The 19,003-nt window shown below is 36.5% G+C and overlaps 1 protein-coding gene across 3 annotated transcripts in view; it reads right to left on the bottom strand.

Annotated features, from left to right (window-relative positions):
• Positions 1-1,335: 1,335 nt before the first annotated feature.
• GAB1 (GRB2 associated binding protein 1) overlaps positions 1,336-19,003 on the bottom strand; it is a 125,868-nt gene continuing 108,200 nt past the window's right edge. The window contains exons 7-11 of one of the 3 annotated variants that reach the window (XM_060115750.1): positions 15,077-15,166; positions 13,246-13,339; positions 11,196-11,319; positions 5,986-6,108; positions 1,336-3,756 (exon numbers count right to left, since the gene is read on the bottom strand). In XM_060115750.1, the coding sequence (XP_059971733.1) occupies positions 3,598-3,756; positions 5,986-6,108; positions 11,196-11,319; positions 13,246-13,339; positions 15,077-15,166 (590 nt within the window). In that variant the 3' untranslated portion in view covers positions 1,336-3,597. The remainder of the gene's footprint in view (positions 3,757-5,985; positions 6,109-11,195; positions 11,320-13,245; positions 13,340-15,076; positions 15,167-19,003) is intronic. The other 2 variants (XM_060115759.1, XM_060115768.1) reach the window with 2 other exon arrangements.

Genomic DNA, 19,003 nt, shown 5'->3' with positions numbered 1-19,003 from the left:
TGTTTTCGCTAAAGGGGGAAGCAGACAACTTCCCACTAAAAGAAAAACAAACACTGGTGTTCCATTTCCAGTTTGAATGCATTTATGACTATGAAGATTATGACCTCCAATGAATTAAATATAAAGAGTCCAGAGGGAATTATGACTTATGACATTAATGTACAAGTATGGCAGTATTTCTATATCAAATTAAACTTAGTCTATGATTAAATACAATGCTATATATACATACACACACTCATAGTACCTTTATGGAATTCTCTAAAATGCTCACAGTAGCTTATATGGTATTGATAAAAATAAAGATGAAAACGTATAGAGTGTAGATAAAAACCATTTTTATAGCTTTCTAAGGTGATGCATCCTGTGGGTTAAATAGCTTAAATTATTCAAGTCTGAATTTTGAGTTTTGAAAGCAGAACTGCGCACTGGTATTCAAACTTCATAAAATTGTACAGTTTTTCAAAATAAGGAATAAAAGGTAGAGCGCATCAAACGTGGGAGAAAAAAACTTCTGATTTATAACACAACTGTTACACAGTTAACCAGTGGTGTTCAACCCATGCCTGGCCAAAACTCAGCTTCTTGTGGGCGATTAGGGGTATTAAAGAGTTTGATTCAAATTTTATAAAAGTGTGTAGTTTAAAAACTTAGTAAAAATGCACATTCTAATGTGTTACATACACTACTTTACCACACTGGAGTCTGCTTATGTATAAACTTCCACTACCAGGGTAATTTACTTTTATATAAACCTGGGAATGAATACAACTTTATCTATCTCTAGTTAAAGAATCTCCTGAAATGTGTGTTTAAACCCTATTATTATTTGTACTTAGTTACATTTGCATGAAGCAAAATTCTCTTGATAGCATGCAAATAAAACAAGGCATAGAAACAGACTGGCGGCTAAGGTTTCACCAACTATCTATAACACCAATTTCACATTTGTGTTACTTAGAAATGCTATTCTTAGTAATGTTCTAAGACAAGTAAACATAAATGTGGACTCAAAATACAGTTACACTGATCAAATGGACTTTCCAGGCTTTACATATTGGGCTTACACAAGAGTTTACTTAAAAGAGATTCTAGTGCTAAAGTCTTTGGGAAATACTGCTCTATAAGAGACTGTCTTTTCATTTAATTTGTTAATGCAATGTTTAATGTGATTTAGTTTAACAAACTGCTTAATTTTCAATTCTTAAATTACTCTGCGTAGTGGGAACATTTCTACAGATTTGAGTGCTGCGGGTCTTCAAAATGGTAACTTGTAAAATATTGAGAAATTACACTAAAAAATTCATTATTGCCTTAGACTCTTCTGATAGGTAGCTTTTAAAACAAGATTTCTATTTTTTTTTTTTTTTTTTTTTTGTGGTCCGCGGGCCTCTCACTGCTGTGGCCTCTCCCGTTGCGGAGCACATGCCCCGGACGTGCAGGCTCAGCGGCCATGGCTCACGGGCCCAGCCGCTCCACGGCATGTGGGATCTTCCCAGACCGGGGCACGAACCCGTGTCCCCTGCATCGGCAGGCGGATGCTAAACCACTGCGCCACCAGGGAAGCTCCCAAGATTTCTATTTTTGAATTAACAATATATTTATTGTTGTGTTCTAAATATCAAAGTATGTTTATCCTCCATGCAACACAATTTGGTATCTTCACACATCAACTGTGTTATGTGTTTTGACAGTTGAGGCACATTTCACTGATTTTCGACTCTATTTTGTGGTTTCATTATAAAACAGCTTACTCACAGCAAACTCAAACAATGTTTTTTTTTATTTAAAAATCCACCTCAAAATTCAGTTCTGGGTTTTAGTTTTTGTTTAAAAAGAAGCAAACATTTAAAAGCATCAAATGTTACTTGTCTACAATTCATCTTGTTATGAACGTTTTTAGCTCATGGAGGGGACATAAACCCATTACATTGATTAGGCACAGTACGGTGACCAAGGGGCCAGAAATCAGGGCACATCTGTGTACTCAGGTAACATTAAAGGTCTGCATGGAGGGAAACATGCCTCAGCTGTGGGCTCTTCAATCTCTATGCCCCCTCCAAACATTGTTAGTAAGTCTCAAATCAGTACATAAGAGATTGTATGTAACTTAGTTAAAAACCAATCAAACCAATAACTATACCTGCTTTCTAAATTACATTGCAAAGCCAAGACAGATAAATTGTAGCCTTCCTGTAGATAATGTGTGGTCTTGCTATAGGACCATGTTATAGGTGAGACAGAATTATACGATACCTCTGGTGGTTTCAGAAATCTGGTTGGAAGAGGTCCATGACTTAAAGATTTCACATTATAGCAAGGCTCCAATATTTCTTGAATTGGGGCAGTGAATATAAATCACAGTACACAATCCTTAATTCTTTTACTGGAAAAGCAATAGGTGCTACATATGAGAATCACTTATATAACATCTATTTTTTAAAAAAAATGCAGATATAAAATATTAATTGCATAGGGATTTAAATAGGATAAGGCCAAGAAGAATATTAAGTAAAGTTTTAAAAAAATCATAGAAAGGGCACTATGGTGTCAAAAGACAGAATTTCATTCTTAGAGTAATAAATCTGAATGACTGTCTAATTAAAAATCACAGTATGTTGCTATAACTAACAGTGAATGTCAATTGTGCCATTAATTCCAAACTGGAAACCAGCATTAGAGGACTAACACGAATACAACTAAAGCTCACTGTCTAAACCTGATCATTGTATTAGCACATCAGTGCCTGGTACGTACCTGATTAGTTATATAATCTACACTTTGCAAATAACATAAAGTTTAATATATGTTGAAAATGTGAGAGCACATCGTCACCACATGCCATCAGTGAGTTGTACGCTTACTTGATAGTGTGATTATTCACTCTTTCCAAGGTGTAAGATCCCACCTGGCAGAATCTTCACTTAATGAGCCCAAAACACTGGAATTAACAAAATATAAGAAAGTTCCACCACTGAAAACCAAATGTCCATGAACCAGAGAACAAAGTCCTGACACCAGTAGGTACATGATGCTTAGCACTTTGGAAGCAATGAATGATGAGTCCAACTCTACTTTGTAGTTTAAGCTAACGGTTACCCCGTTAAGTTTCAGGTAGAAAGGTATATTGTGAATCTACTTCTCACGTCATGTTGTTACCCTGCAGCTGAAAGAGCAATTTCCCAGTGGAAAGTAGTTTAGTTCACATAGCATCGTTCTTAAGAGTAGTGTGAGGAAAAAACAAAAACTCCCAAAAGAATCATGTTAAGGTCCATTCGGGAATACCCAAACCAATGCTTTAAATGAAAAAGTGCATAAATACAGTAATACTACAAGTGTGTTAACTACGAAACAAATGTTTCTCTGGGAACCAGACAACAGTATTTTCCCACATTATTTACATGTGATGAATTGTTCAGATACCACAAAGCACCATTTACACGCTCAATGGCTAGATTAAGTCTGAAAGGTCCTCTGACTTCGACTCCGTTCAGTTGAGGATCTACCTAGAGTACAAGGGTCAAGTTATCTTCGGTCAAACAGGATTTCTCCTTACAGCTCAGCCCTCTTTTGTTCAGAGACATTAAAGCGGCATTTTCACTTCACATTCTTGGCTGGCGTTTCAGACTCTGTGGACTGTCTCCCATCGGTCCAGGCTTCACGGGTGCTCTTCAGAGCCAGGGTCTTCTGTTGGTCAACCACGACATAGTCCACTCTCTCGTCAGCTACACTGCTGCCTGAGCCACTGCTCTTCTGCTAAAAAGCAAAGGAAAAAACCCCATAAACCTCCACAGAAAAAGCGGTGCTTCTGCGTGAACTCCAGTCTTAAAACACAGACACATATGCACTGTGAATAACTCTTGAAATTCTACTGGGTCACCAAAAAATTACATTAACTACCTCAGTTTAACAATGTTGTCTCTCTCCTAACTGTACTCTGTTTTTCCCTTAATTTTAAAATTATTATATTTAAAAATTCAAACTAATGCTCCCATAACAGATGAAATTCTTAGAAAAGAAAGAGAGCAGACCCCTGGTTCATCTTAAGAGATATAGCTTGCTTTTAACCTTTAGCTTAAGCTTGACTTTTTCAAGTCCTGAGAACAGGTACAGGTGTTTACTTTCAGAGTTAAGAATATTTTTTGAAAAGGAGTATTTCAAGAATGGCAGGCTACATAAAATCCAACTAGATACTAATTTAAAACAAATGTAATTATTAATGCGTTGCTGGGCTCACTAGAAATTAAGGGAAATATCCAAGGTGTGAGGGAAATGGAGGGAGCAGAGAGCTGCTAAAGGGTCAAGATGGTGTCGTCTTCAGGATGAACGTCAACTGAGCAATGCAATCAGGAGGCCTGGGTGGGAGGAATGCGGAACCCAAAACTATCCTGTTAGGATAGGGACCCTTGAAGGAAACTGAAGTAGTCCTAGGGTGGTAGCACCACCTGCTTCCTAGCAGAAGCAAATGCAAACCCTTTCTGAAGGAAATTTAGGTCTGCAGGTTTCCCACCAATACGCTTAGCAAAATAAATTCACAATAAAAATGTATGAACACACAAGGAAACAAGCCATCAGGTGTGTGAGAAATGGTAAACACAGATTCAGACCTCCAAGGACTTCAGATATGGAAATTACTGCATAAATAGTGTAAAATATGTGTATAAAATGTTTAAAGGAATTGGAAAATAAAAAGTAAAAGGAATAAGATAACAAAAAAGGAGTAAGAAGCTATTCAAATCAGATAGGCATATTTGGGGAAAAAAAGCCAAGCAGAATGTCACTTCAGCAGTGAAAAATCAAATATTGAAATTAAAAATTAAACACATGGGTTAAGCAGAAGAATTGAGAATTAGTGAACTTGGTGACAGATCTAAAGAAATTTTACAAGTAAGCAAAGAAATGATAAAATAGAAAATATGAAAGAGTGGTAAAAGATAAGAAAAACAGAATGAGAAGTTCTAACTGCCTCATCAGAAACCTAAAAGGACAGAAGAAAGAGAATAGTGGAAAAACAATATTTAGGGAGATAATGATTCAGACCTTTCCATAACTGACAAAAAATATGAATCCAGAAATAAAGACTGCACAACTTCTACCAAGCAGGATAAATAAAGAAAAATCTATGTCTAGATGTCTAGACACAGTGTAGTGAACCTGCAGAACACCAAAGATATAGAAAAGATCTTAACATCGGCCAGATAGAAAAGACAGATTACCTACAAAGGAACTGCAATTAGACTGACAGCATACTTTTCACAGGAACAATGGAAGCCAGGTGACAGCAAATAGTATCTCCTATGTGTTGAGAGAAACTTACTGTCAATTAAGAATTGTGAACTCAAACTGCTCCCCCCCGCAAAACCCTCAATACTCATTTTCCAGAATGAGGCAAAATAAAGACATTTCAGTTAAACAAAAACTGCAAGAATTTACCATTAACAGACTTTCATGAAAAGAACTTCTAAAGGAAGGAGGAAGGAAAATGATTAGAGAAGGAAGGTCTAAGACACAAGAAGGAATGATAAAAAAAAGAAGTTGGTAAACATGTAGGAAAATGTAAATAAACATTGTCTATATAGTAAGAATATTACTGCTACTAATGTCTAATTTGTGAGTGTAACAACAACAAGAACAAAAAACCCTAAAACTTTTGGACAAAAATACCAAGAAAGTCAGAAAAGGAGTAATTTGAGCTAACATTGGAAAGGGAGTGAAGACCATGATTAACTTTGGAACTTTAGAATTTAGTAAGTAAGCATTTCAATGGTAATCACTAAGAGGGTACAAAGTGTGTAACTTCCATACCATTAGAGATGAAAAAATAAATTTATCAGTCTAACACTTTTGTGATTTATGAAAAAGCATTAAGTAATAGACTTTACTAAATTTAAATTAAACATACTAAGAAAATTCCCCCAAAGGAGACCCGATTCTTCAGGTTTCAAATGGGCGCTCAGTGTATTTATAGAATGAGGTTTCACTTACCTTACGTGGTGGCGTGGATTTCCCAGAATCTAAATCTAGATCTAGGTATTCCACTTGTTTGTCTCCTTTGGGCTTGATCATTGGGCTGCTTCCTCCATCAAGACTATTACTGCCAAAAAGATTCTGGAAGTAAAATACAACATAATCAACTGTCAAACATTCATGAGACATACTGCTTATTACCTTGTTTGCCATCTACTCAAGACTAAATATTAATTTTAAGAGCACAAAGCTTGAAGAAATGTCTCCTTAGAAAATAAAATAATCTTTTAGGATGGGGAAAAATAAGTAATATTTTAAAAATTGATTAAAACATAGCATGGTTAAGCAAGCTAAAAGTAGTTTGAAAAGTAAAACTTGGTTCAGACTAAGACTGGGCCATCGAGCTACAGTTAACTGCAACAGTTCTTTCTTTTTTTTTTTCGGCTGTGCCACGCAGCTTAAGGAATCTTAGTTCCCTTACCAGGGATTGAACCCAGGCCCCCGGCAGTGGAAGTGCCAAGTCCTAACCACTAGACTGCCAGGGAATTCCCGGTTGGAATAGTCTAACTCAACGCTATTAAAACGCTATCTGTTCTCAATAACATTCTTTAACTATAGGATCTTTATAGTCCATGCTTTCAAATTAAATGTTTTTAGGGATCGACCAAGACGGCAGAGTAGAAAGACCCTGAGCTCACCTCTCAAATTAAAAAAAAATTTTAAAGTTCTATATTTGAATTAAAGGCTTTCACACTAAGATCAATTTAGAATAAGTATGGTAGCTAAGGGCTATGCATACTGACACCATTAATAAAGTCTGTTTTGTTTCAACCACCTGGAATTTTTACCACTTAATTTTCTTATTCTTTCTGTCCTAATAGGAACTGTACAACAGAAGGACTCCTCTCTAAGAAAAGAAAAAGAAAAAAGGAAGGGAGAGGACAGCAATGAACAACAAGAATGAAAAAGCTTGAGGCAGAAAAATGAAAAAGAAATAGGTTATTAGGAACATGAAGATCAATGCTAAATAAAAAGGAAAGGACGACGTGAACTTATGTCCCTACCTATGCACCCGCTACTCGGATCATGACAGTCTTCAAATGTGCTCCAACAAATGACTTGTTTCCACGCCTTGCTGCTTTTAACCTCACCTGGGAATGTTCCTGACTTCTCAGGACACTACATAGTCATTAGGGACTTTCATCCCTGTGGCTTCTATCACATAGGTATTATTGTTCACAGGTTAGCTTATACTTTTGAAGAAAACTATAACAATGTAATCAACTTGACAATTTTATACTTGTTAAGATGAACAACATGATTTGGAAACTGCATAAATCTGGTTCTGCTGATTCTTTCATATTGCTACTCCATTTTGTTTGGGTTAAACAGACTAAGCTGTGACTTAGGGAAAGGACAATTGCTAGGAAAACACTGAGTTTACTCTTGGTGAGGGGGACATGGTCTGGGTCGCATGTACTCAGATGCAGCATGTGTGCGGCCTACTGTATATCCTACTTACTGTATGCGGCATGTGTATGCAGTAGACAACCCGCACTACTGAATGTGATGGCCCTATTTATAGGAACAGATTTTTAAACCAAATTTATCAACTACCGCTAATAAAACATTAAAAAAATATTGACAGTAACATGTAGGGCACAAAAAATGTAAGCAAGTGTCAGTGCTCAATTAGTACAAATAGCTATCCCCTCCCTCTCTTTCTTCTAATTCATGAAAAAACTGAAATTTTTTTCTGCAAATGACTCTATATTTCATTCTCACATAAAAAAACCAAGCCAGATTGCATGGTGTGTGTGTGTGTGTGTGTGTGTGTGTGTGTGTGTGTGTAAAATTTTGTATTCAAATGTAATGACAGAGCCCATACCTGAAATTTCCCTAATTGGAAACATCTAGAATTATTCACGGTGCTGTAGGCTACGAAAGAAACCCTTGAGTTCATATGATGTACATATTTAATCTCAGTAAGCTGTTCTTAAAGAGAATTTCTCAGAATTGTTAGTTCAACTGTACTCTGTCTAATAATTACTAGGACTGGAAATTTTTTCATCTTCAAGTATTGTTAAAATGTGTGTCCCTCCAAAAAGTCTATTTGCTCTTGATCTAATCTAATCTCAACTGGGAACAGCCTGCCTCTGCATTCTAGGCTTTAACCCAGTGTTTTCCCAAAAGAGTTTAGCAAAACCCTAAGATTCGAAGAGTTATTATGAAGTGTTCTGTAAATTAAAAGAAAAAATATAGTAGTACTTTGTTTTTCTATAACTCTTGAAAAAAATACGTAAAATTATTGAACATACTTTTGATGTTGTTGTTATAAACAATATATACGTATTTAGTAATGATGTACTGTCACCTGAATTTCAGGCGTCACATTAAGGGTTCATTTCACGAATGCTTGACTTTGGATGTTTGTATAAAAAACAGGCCGCATCACCAATTCACTGTTTCATTAGACACTGCCTGCTCCATGATCACCAGTATAGGAAACAGACTGTGCTTCAACATTTCAATGTACAGAATTTAATCTTCATTGTCCCTATAAACCAGATTTGATCCAATCCTGTTTCAACTTCTCCAAGACTAATTTTTTACCGACTTCATCAACCTGAGCATATGTTAGACCTTGTGAACTTCTATGGTTCTCCACTGATACACTAAATTCCAAGATGTGTGGGAAATATTGCTGTAACTATCACATTCATTCCTAAGGAAAAGTTGTTTGGACTAAGATGAGCCCTTGCAGTTGGTGGCATAAGATGGAAATGGCACAGCTGACTTTTCCATTGTGAACGGCAGATAGATATTTTCACTTGGGACATTTTTGCTTATTTCTAACCCTTAGGGCCTCAGTATCTTAGAAATTCACCATCTGGTGGTTATTTAGACACCTCTACTGTGCAGGTAAAATTACCTTTCTGGCTTAGTGTTATACTATATAAAAGAACAATTTTATACCTTCCTTTCCTTTGACTTTCTGATTGTAACGGATTTTTTCTAGATTTTTCCCTTCACCTACTCATGACAAATCATACTTTCAAACTTTCCTATTACAGGTCCTTTCCAATATCTTTATGTTTATTTACTATTTTGGGCAAAATAAAAGATTCTTTAGTATCTCAGAAAAGAATTACTTTTGTAATAAGAAAATTCATTTAACCACCTAAAGATGAAAATTGAGGGCAATATGTACTCCCGTGCAGCACTGAGGATTTACTTAGACTCTTACTAGAGTCTGTTTACTATAATGAAGAAAAAAATTAAGTTAATAAAAATAATAAAACACTACTCATCAAATGGAAAAATTACAAATCCAGAAGTGAAAGTCAGTTAATAAAAATTGCCCTACCTTGAAACATTAGTGAAAATATTATTGATATATTTATATATATATATATTCTAATTCAGGGTTGACATAAATATTTTAAATTATCTTATTCATTTTTGAATACTTTATGAATTTGATAATATTTTACAGTTAATTAGTTCAAGCATCAAATCAGGCTTTTCAAATCACTTAATTTTGTTCCCTGACAAATGGTCATGAGAAATCTGTTTCTGCCTAAAGTCCATTAAAGACATAAATTCAATGAAAAAATTGGGCTTTATATATTGAATCTCTGAACAGAATTGTTTTAAAGAAAATAAAGTCACTAAAATGTTACTCATGCCAAATTTTGACATTAGATATTTGCTTATCACATGCTGCCTGGTTGTGCCCCAGGATCTGTTCTCCCCTCTCCACCGGGAAGGGGACTTTTAGCCGGGCCCACTGTCCCTCGGTACAAAGGCTACGGTTTCCAGGCCCTTTCGTGTTTATGTGGCCAGAGGCTAAGTTCTGGTCAACAGTTTGTACTCAGCAGTTTCTGGGAACCTTCTATATGAGGCAATTGGGCTGCATCCTTTGCTTCTTCTTCCTTCCCTCCATTCTGCAGCCTGGAATGTGAACCTGCTGGCTGGAGCACCATCTTGTTCTATGGAGCCTGTGAGCCAGACCCAGGGGACAGCAGACTGGAGGGCAGCAAGGGGCAAGGATCCCCAAGGGCTCCTGGAACAAAAAGCTGCCACAACAACTGCGGATTGACTCTCTGGACTTCTACATGAGAAAGAAATAAACGTCTGCCTTAAGTCCTTGTTATTTGCTTATTTTCTGTTACTCAGAGGGGATCCTAATGCCAACTGATATACTTAGCTACTAAAAAGCAAATAACAGAGCAAGCAGTGTCTCTGGTTTGAGGGAAAGCAAAAGGAAAAGATTTTTAAAAAATTAAAATTGGCTTGCATTTTTAAACATCTGAAGTATTTTCTGGCAACTACCTGATTTCTGGGAAACATAATGCTTGCTACTATTACAAAATTCTTGGGCCTTGGGGTAATAACAGTCAATCTGAAGTAAATCAGGTTTTAACAGGTCTTCTTTGATCTTTAAGCCTTACCTAAGGATGTATTATTGAAAGATTATTAAAAACCCTCAGCATAAGATTGTTTCATCCTGAGTGTGCTGACGTGGGTCTGGAGAAATGCATTATAAAATGCTTCCAGTAAAAACTATTTTTTTGAATAGTTGCAAAAGTGAAGTACATCTTAAAACAAATATAACTGGAAAACTTTTGTGATTTTTAACTAACTTGTATCTGCTTTATAGATATTAATATTACACTTTGACCCTTTATTGGTTTTAGACTTGATGATGCTGTTTTTCAAAAGCATTTTTATATAAAGGTTTTTTTTTAATTTTTAAAATTTATTTTATTTTTGGCTGTGGTGGGTCTTTGTTGCTGTGCGTGGGCTTTCTTTAGTTGCGGGGTGAGCGGGGGGTACTCTTTGTTGTGGTGCATGGGCTTCTCATTGCAGTGGCTTCTCTTGTTGCAGAGCATGGGCTCTAGGCACGCGGGCTTCAGCAGTTGTGGCACATGGGCTCTAGAGCGTAGGCTCAGTTGTTGTGGCGCATGGGCTTAGTTGCTCTGCGACATGTGGGATCTTCCTCGACCAGGGCTCAAACCCGTGTCCCCTGCATTGGCAGGAGGATTCTTAACCACTGTGCCACCAGGGAAGCCCCCAAAAGCATTTTTAAAAAGTTGTCTTTTATCCTTTTTCCTTAAGTAAAGAAAGATGGAAGGGTAAGGTGTATGGACTGGAAGAAAGGTCTAATGTGAATGATTCAGAAGGGCTGCTCAGGAAGAGAGACGTTAAGAGAAGATTCTACTTACTGAGTCTTCACTGGACAGGTTTGGGTTCATGGGAACATAATTCTCTTCACTGTCATGTGAGTCGCTGCTTGAAGTTGTGCTGTGCACTGAATCCGGCCGGGGAGACATGGGAAACCTGGAGGAGCTGATTACAGAGATGAGCATCACAAACACACATCCTGACCAAAATTTCTCAATTAACTTCGAAAGTAAAAATGAGTGATAGTATACATTCTTCCAGAAACATTTATGCTTATAATCATTTATTGTACGCATTTATTACTGTACAATTTATCACACACATTCAAATGCACAACTAATGTTTATAGCTATTTGTAAAGGGATATTTTCTTTTTTAAAAAAATTTTGAATTTTTTATGTAGTTCTCAAAGGCTACTTTCCATTTATGGTTATTACAAAATATTGGCTCTATTCCCCGTGTTGTACAATATATCCTCAAGTCTATCTTACACCCAAGATAAGCTCCCACTTATCTTGTAGCGGGAGGTAGTTTGTACCTCCCACTTCCCCACCCTATTTCCACCACACACCCCCACCCCGCCACTGGTAACCACTAGCTTGTTCTCTATGTCTTCAAGTCTGCTTCTGTAAAGGGATATTTCTGAGCATCAAAGTACCTTCTGCAGGATAAAGAAGATGTGGCGCATATATACAATGGAATATTGCTCAGCCATAAAAAGAAACGAAATTGAGTTATTTGTAGTGAGGTGGATGGACCTAGAGACTGTCATACAGAGTAAAGTAAGTCAGAAAGAGAAAAACAAATACTGTATGCTAACACATATGTATGGAATCTAAAAAAAAAAATGGTTCTGAAGAACCTAAAGGCAGGACAGGAATAAAGACGCAGACGTAGAGAATGGACTTGAGGACATGGGGAGGGGAAGGGTAAGCTGGGACGAAGTGAGAGAGTGGCATGGACATATATACACTACCAAACGTAAAACAGATAGCTAGTGGGAAGCAGCCGCATAGCACAGGGAGATCAGCTTGGTGCTTTGTGACCACCTAGAGGGGTGGGATAGGGAGGGTGGGAGGGAGACGCAAGAGGGAGGGGATATGGGGATATATGTATATGTATAACTGATTCACTTTGTTATAAAGCAGAAACTAACACACCATTGTAAAGCAATTATACTGCAATAAAGATGTTAAAAAAAAACCAAAAACAAAGTACCTTCTGCAGAACAATGAAAAAAGTATTGCTAGTGATGTGGGGGATAAGTAGAAAGACACAGATATAAAAACGAAGATTTAAGAATTACTATTTGAAAAAACTCTCTCTCTCTCTATATATATATATATATATTCACACACACATATATTCACACACACGCACACATTCAACACAGGTTTGTAACTACAAACATTCTTTTCATTTCCACATATACATTTAAATGAATCTCCATTAAATAATCCCTACAAGAAACTACCGTATTTTCCAGAGCAGTAGTTCTCAGAAATTTCTAGCCTCATGAACCTTTCACACTCTTAAAATTTATTGAGAACCCCAAGGAACTTTGGTTAATATGGGTGATATCTACTGATATTTACCACATTACCTATAATAGAAAAAAAATTTAAAAAGACAAGTGTACACATATACATACACTATTAGCTGTCACAACGATATCGTCCAATATTATGCCACCTCTGGAAAACTCCAGTGTACACTCATGAGAGAAGGAGAGTGGAAAAGCAAATGACATCTTAGTATATTCATGAAAATAGTTTTGACTTCACAGAACCCCAAAAAGGGAGGCTCCCCAGACCATCCTTTGGGAGCCACTGTTCTAGGCACTCTCCATTATAATGAACAATCAAGCTAAGTATTTTATTTTATTTTATTTTTTTACATCTTTATTGGAGTATAATTGCTTTACAATGGTGTGTTAGTTTCTGCTGTGTAACAAAGTGAATCAGTTATACATATACATATGTTCCCATATCTCTTCCCTCTTGGGTCTCCCTCCCTCCCACCCTCCCGGTGGTCACAAAACACCTGAGCTGATCTCCTTGTGCAAGCTAAGTATTTTACACAAAGACTTACTCTCGAGCAAAACTCCTAGTGATGGGAGATCTTACTGGGGCTTGTAATTCTTCCCATTCTGGCAAAGGTTTTATTTCTAAAGGTGCTGGCTTGACTGAAACAAAAGAGAAAAAAAGAGACTTTAGCATACAGCAATTTGAAAAACAAGACAAGACCCTGTTTCTACATCTCTATTTATACATTATAGCCACAGTACACCTAGGACCAGCTTAGTTTCACACATGAAAAGAAGTACACTGATGTTATGTGATTTTTTCCAAGGTTACACAGCTAAAAAATTAGTGGCAAAAGCTAAATCAGATAATGTTTCCTGATTGTTGACTGAAAGTCTAAATAAAACTCTATTATTACAACATGTTGCTTCTTAAGTAAATATTTTATGAATATAAACAATGAGAACAAGAAAGAGTAATGTGACCCAATTCCTTCATAGTTACTTAATTTATACTTTTCATTACTTCCTTATTTTATTTTTTTCACTAATTTTATCCTCAAACACGGAGATTTAATTTTCTGTGTAAAAACAGTCCTCATCATCAACATTGAAGCATCATTTATACAACTATACATATAAAATGATGTTTAGGAAGAAATAAACACAAAACTTCGCTAAAACCAAAAACTGACAAAAAGAATTAATAACCAAATCTTTTAAATTAATTCAGGCCCAGTCTGGAACCAAATAAAACAAAGCAATAATTATATCTTTATACTCAAACTCTGCTCTGAGAAAAGGCCACAATTTAACAATTGCCTCAAATTTTTAGCTTCATTTAACCAACAATATCCTTTAACAAATTAAGTAAAAATAAATGCTAATGTTCTTATTAGCTTTATTTATAAGTTGTCTTTGCTTATTTACCCTATTATTGCAGTGGACAATTAATTACTCTGCCAGTATATATTCCACAGAGCTCTTCGCACTTAAAGTAAGACTCAGTTTTCAGAAATTCATGACATGAGCAAAAGAACTTCAACAATATTATTTGTTAATATTCATTATATTTTAGGATACTATTTAAACTTATTAGGTAAATATTTTAGTTACATTTCATCCTGCCACTCTAAAGAAAAAGTCTTCCTTTTTTCCAGGCATCCCTCCTCTAGTCTTTGTCCATGTATGTGTACATTGAATCAACCAAGTTATAATTACCTTCAAACTATAAAATAGGTAGTCATTTTAAAGGATTATGTAGATTCTCTGGGGTTTATGCCAAAGTATTTTTGGCAACTCAAATACAAAAAAATTCAATGAGATTTTTCTGAAGGCTACATTGATTTAAGTTTGAGTTAAAATAATTTTGCTCACCTATGCACTTAAAATGGACATGTACAGAATGCTGTGCTCACTTGAAAGTATTTCTTTAACTCTGATGTTTTCGCTTTTTTTAAAACACAGAGGCTAATAGCTGCTTAGCTGTCAAATTCTAAGTAATGGCATAAAATAATGAATCCATGGAAATGATTGTATATTGTCTCAGAACAGAATACATACATTATACATAAATACAGGAGACAATTGGAACTCACAAGCATCTCACAAGCTTAAAGAAGACACTGTGTTGATGTCTAAAAGGTTAAAAGAATAATGCAAAAGGAAAAGACTGAATATCATATATTATCAAATATTTAACATGCTGCTGTTAATGGCATAACAAATATACTCGTTGTGTATTATGGGAAGCATTCACTTTAGAAATTACATGCTGGGAAGTTTTATTTACAACAAAATAGTATTTAAGGCTCTTCTCCTTTACTTTTAAAGGAAACAACATCACAGAATAAATAAATTCCCAACACCCCATCCAGCATGCGGTGCTAAAGTACATACCCTTTCTTCTTGTAGCAAAGTCACCTATGGTTTGTGAATCAGTTCGCTCTAAACCATGGGGTTTGGGTCTTAAAATTTTAGGACTTTGACCTAATTGGTAAAAAGAAGACTCTCTTAATATAATGTTATTTTTTTAATTGGAAAAAAAATGGATTCTGCAAAAAAGCAACAGAGCCCTGAGCAGACATGTTACATCTCAAAAGCATAAACAAAAGTTTGTTTGCGGAGACTATTTCAGTCTGGCTATGCATACCATTCATGCTCAATACCATGGGAACGCGGAAGCTGCATGCAACAATGTAATAAGCAAACTGTTATAAAAGATGGTAGGGTTTTAGTGGCATAACTTCTTGGTTAGTTGTTACCTTTATTTGGAGGAAGAGAGGAAAAACATGTGTCATGTTAGTTACTCTTCTAACATGCCTTAGAAAACTGGATCCAATAAAGAATTATAAAACCTCTCAGTCAGATCGCCAAGTACATCTTTTCTTTGAAGTCTGGTGTCTCATACGAAAGTACCAAGGCCTACTTTCTTAACTTGATGGAGGTGTTTTAAAAACCTTAACCTGACTATTCCTTCACCACCTGAAAGCGCCCTTCTAGAGAAGTTCTATTGATACAATGTCTGCTAATCCAAAGTCAAAACCAAGACCAGTATTTCTTTTCCCTGAACACTCAGTGGTTGCCCCCGTGACACCATTTTGCAAGGATTAGATGTCTAGATTCTGGGACTGCTGACTGTCTAGCTTTAATTTGAGAATTGGAAAGCATAAATTCAGTTGCCATCTTTTTTTTTTTTTTTTTTTTTTTTTTTTGTTTAATCTCTGTCATGTACAAGAACTGCTGAAAAGCCTTATGAAAAGTACAGGTTTAACACCCAGCAGCTGGCCTCATACTTTTTCCCACTAGAAGCCTGGATGCCAGAGTAGCAATATCATTTCAATCAGGAATTTTAACTACTTCATTCTCAATGGCACCAAATTCTCTTTTTTCTTGGCATGTACAAAACTGAGTTGACATCTATTAGATGGAAAATAATATTAGAGTTTGCTGATTCAATGCTGATCTCTAGCACCTTATTGACCAAAATCTACAAGTTCTTGAAAATGTGATTTTCTAGCTTATAAAACATGAAAATTTCCTAACTCTCTCAAGTACGCTCAAGGGTACTCCTTGGCATTCTTCACAGAAAGATCCCGTATTAAGTGAATATTTTCATAGTGCATTTATAAAATTTCCATGTATTTTCTACTCCATGCAAAGCTTAAGGCTGATTTTAGGACAAACGCCCCAAGGTGAAAATGTTGCCCTGAATTGAACCTAGTCGCTCAGGCATTTTGGTAGCTTCATTTCTTTGTTATTTTTACTGCCTGGCTCAATTTGACATTTATGTTCCAGACAGAAATGAAAGTGATACCCAAATGATGTCTCAGTATTACTTATGAGGAGAGAAAGGAAAAAAAGTCCAAGGTGTATGTACTTCTCCTCTGCTGCCTAGAGGCAAATACTGGAATGTTTCTCTAATTACTTAAGTGTGACAATAAAGGGTATGAGATAAGACTAAAGCAGAGGCGGAAAATGAACCAACTCTGGGGACACACTGATTCTCAAATTCTAAGAGTCAACAGTGTTAACTCACTTGAGCCTCAGCTTTTAAATCCAAGACGGTTACAAGGAGGCTTTAGCTAGATTAGGTTTGAACAAAGAAAGCGACATGACGCATTTCTTTAGCAAAGAGCACCCCATTGTGCTTTAACCCTCAGGGGTTAAAACAATCTCACCCGGGCTGTCAATCTCTGCATCATGTGATCTGCTCCCTCATTTGGAGCACAGCTTGGTAAATCTTAACCTCTGGTTCAGATCTCCCCTAAGATCCTTACTGGCATACCTACAAAGTCACCCCACATGGAGGTTCTGTAGGCTTTCATGCTGCATGTTCGAAATGGAATTTATCTTCTGGGACCCACCACACCTGCTTTGTTTCCTCTGTCTGCAGTTGCCATAGCAGATCTCTTAAGAGTTACTCTAGATTCCACTTTCTCTCTGACTTCCCTTTATCAATTTTACTTTCTATTTATAATGGCAATAGTTTGTTTTCATTTATCCAAGAAAAGTAAAGAATCTGTAAGTCTGAAGTCCTGGCTTCCTTTTTTTAACGTGCACTGCACTTACCTCGTTTGTTTGTCTGAAAGTGAACTCACACTGCTAAATGACCTCCACTTACACTCCAAGTGGCCTCCAAACTTGTAAAAATCACTCACTCTAGGTCCCCAAGTGGAGGCAGCTATGTTGAGTCAGGACAGGGACTTTTGTTATACCTTCCTGTCTTATCATCTCTAAAGCGAGGCATCAAGAACCCTGGGTCTGGAACACCGGGCAAAGCACTCCTTAAAGAAGATGCTGAAAGAAAGTGTGATTTTATAACAGTTTGCATTAAAAAATACCATTTTTCCCCTATGGTATCCTTAAATCTTAGAATGAGCTTTCTAGGGGCTGACCTGATTATGTTACTTGCCTACATAAAACCCTTTAATGGTGTTCTCAGAATAAAGCCCAAACTCATTAGCATGGATTATAAGACCCCCAGGAGCTGGCACCTGCCAGGCATTTGGCATTCGTTCCTGCATTCATACTTTCCTCCCTCCCACCCAAGACTCTGAGCCAGTCCCCTCTTTTTAAAGGATCTGGGTATGCTGTTTATTCTGATAGAAGATCCTCTATCATCACTTCATTGCCACTCACCCTCTGAGATTCTCCTCAGAGGAGACAGCCTGCAGGGCCAAGAGCTAACCTCAACCACAAGCCCCCTTCTGTGCTAATTGTGATAATGTGTTTACTTTTCCACTTTCCCACTAAATGGGAGCTTCTTTAGAGAAGCCACCTGTCCTTCCTTGGGTTTCGAGACCCCAGACCTATCAGAGGGTACATCCTATAACTGGGAGGCCCTTCCATCTGTTTTGATGAACTGCGGTTCTCTTAAAGCTTAATCTGATGGTGGTGTTTAATCTGATCAATGTCATAACTTTGTGTTTGCCTTTGAAGGAAAGAAAAGAAAAAAAGAGCAACTGAATGTTGTTTCAAAAGTTGATCATTCCAAATATGGTCAAGGCAGTCATACGAGGTCATGCTTCAAAGAAGCAGATGCAGTCCTTTTTGAAAAGTCCATACACGATTATTATTTTAATAGAACTAAATTCAACTCAAAGTGGAAAATTTATTTTCTCTATCATTATAGGTCTACCTTAGCCTAAATTATTCACTCATCTGAAGTTTCACAGATGATGCTACTATTTCCAGTAGGCATCTCAGAAATCAAGAAAGAAGAAAAATAATTCACAACATTATTATCCTCTGCTAATTCCAAGGAGTAATCAAGGTAGCACACTGAAAAACTTTTACACTTGTTTGTATAGTCTCATTGTATAAAGGGGACTATAATAATGATAATTATATTGGAAGGTCAGGAATATTTAGGGAAAAAACCCGCACGTAGAGGCTGTGCTGTAAAAATGCACTCTGTACTTATTTCCTTTAAACTGTAACCACCAACCCAAAAATCTGACTTGAGACTCAAACTTTAATACTTGTTTATTAAAATCTAGCTATATTTACTGGCATCATTTATCCATCTTCCAAACATTTATTATAGTATAAAAGTAGTTTTTCAAAAGCATGTTAATTTTTAATCGCTTTCAAAAAACTTCTTTAGAAGCTCTCTTGAGCAAATAATAGCAAAGATACCAAAAAGATCCACCTAGGGAAGCTCCTCCATTGGTCTTCTGGATCCTTCCTACACCAAAGTGAAGATCCAGCAGGACCTGAAGATATTTTAACCAAATGAACGTACAAAAAACACCAGAAGTAACCTCGCACTGCTTTTTTTAAAATCAATACAATAACTAACGGTCAGATCTACTACAGAAAGCC

Source organism: Mesoplodon densirostris, chromosome 1, assembly GCF_025265405.1.
Source record: "Mesoplodon densirostris isolate mMesDen1 chromosome 1, mMesDen1 primary haplotype, whole genome shotgun sequence".
Taxonomy (NCBI): Eukaryota; Metazoa; Chordata; class Mammalia; order Artiodactyla; family Ziphiidae; genus Mesoplodon; species Mesoplodon densirostris.
This window is presented reverse-complemented; position numbering and strand designations above follow the sequence as displayed.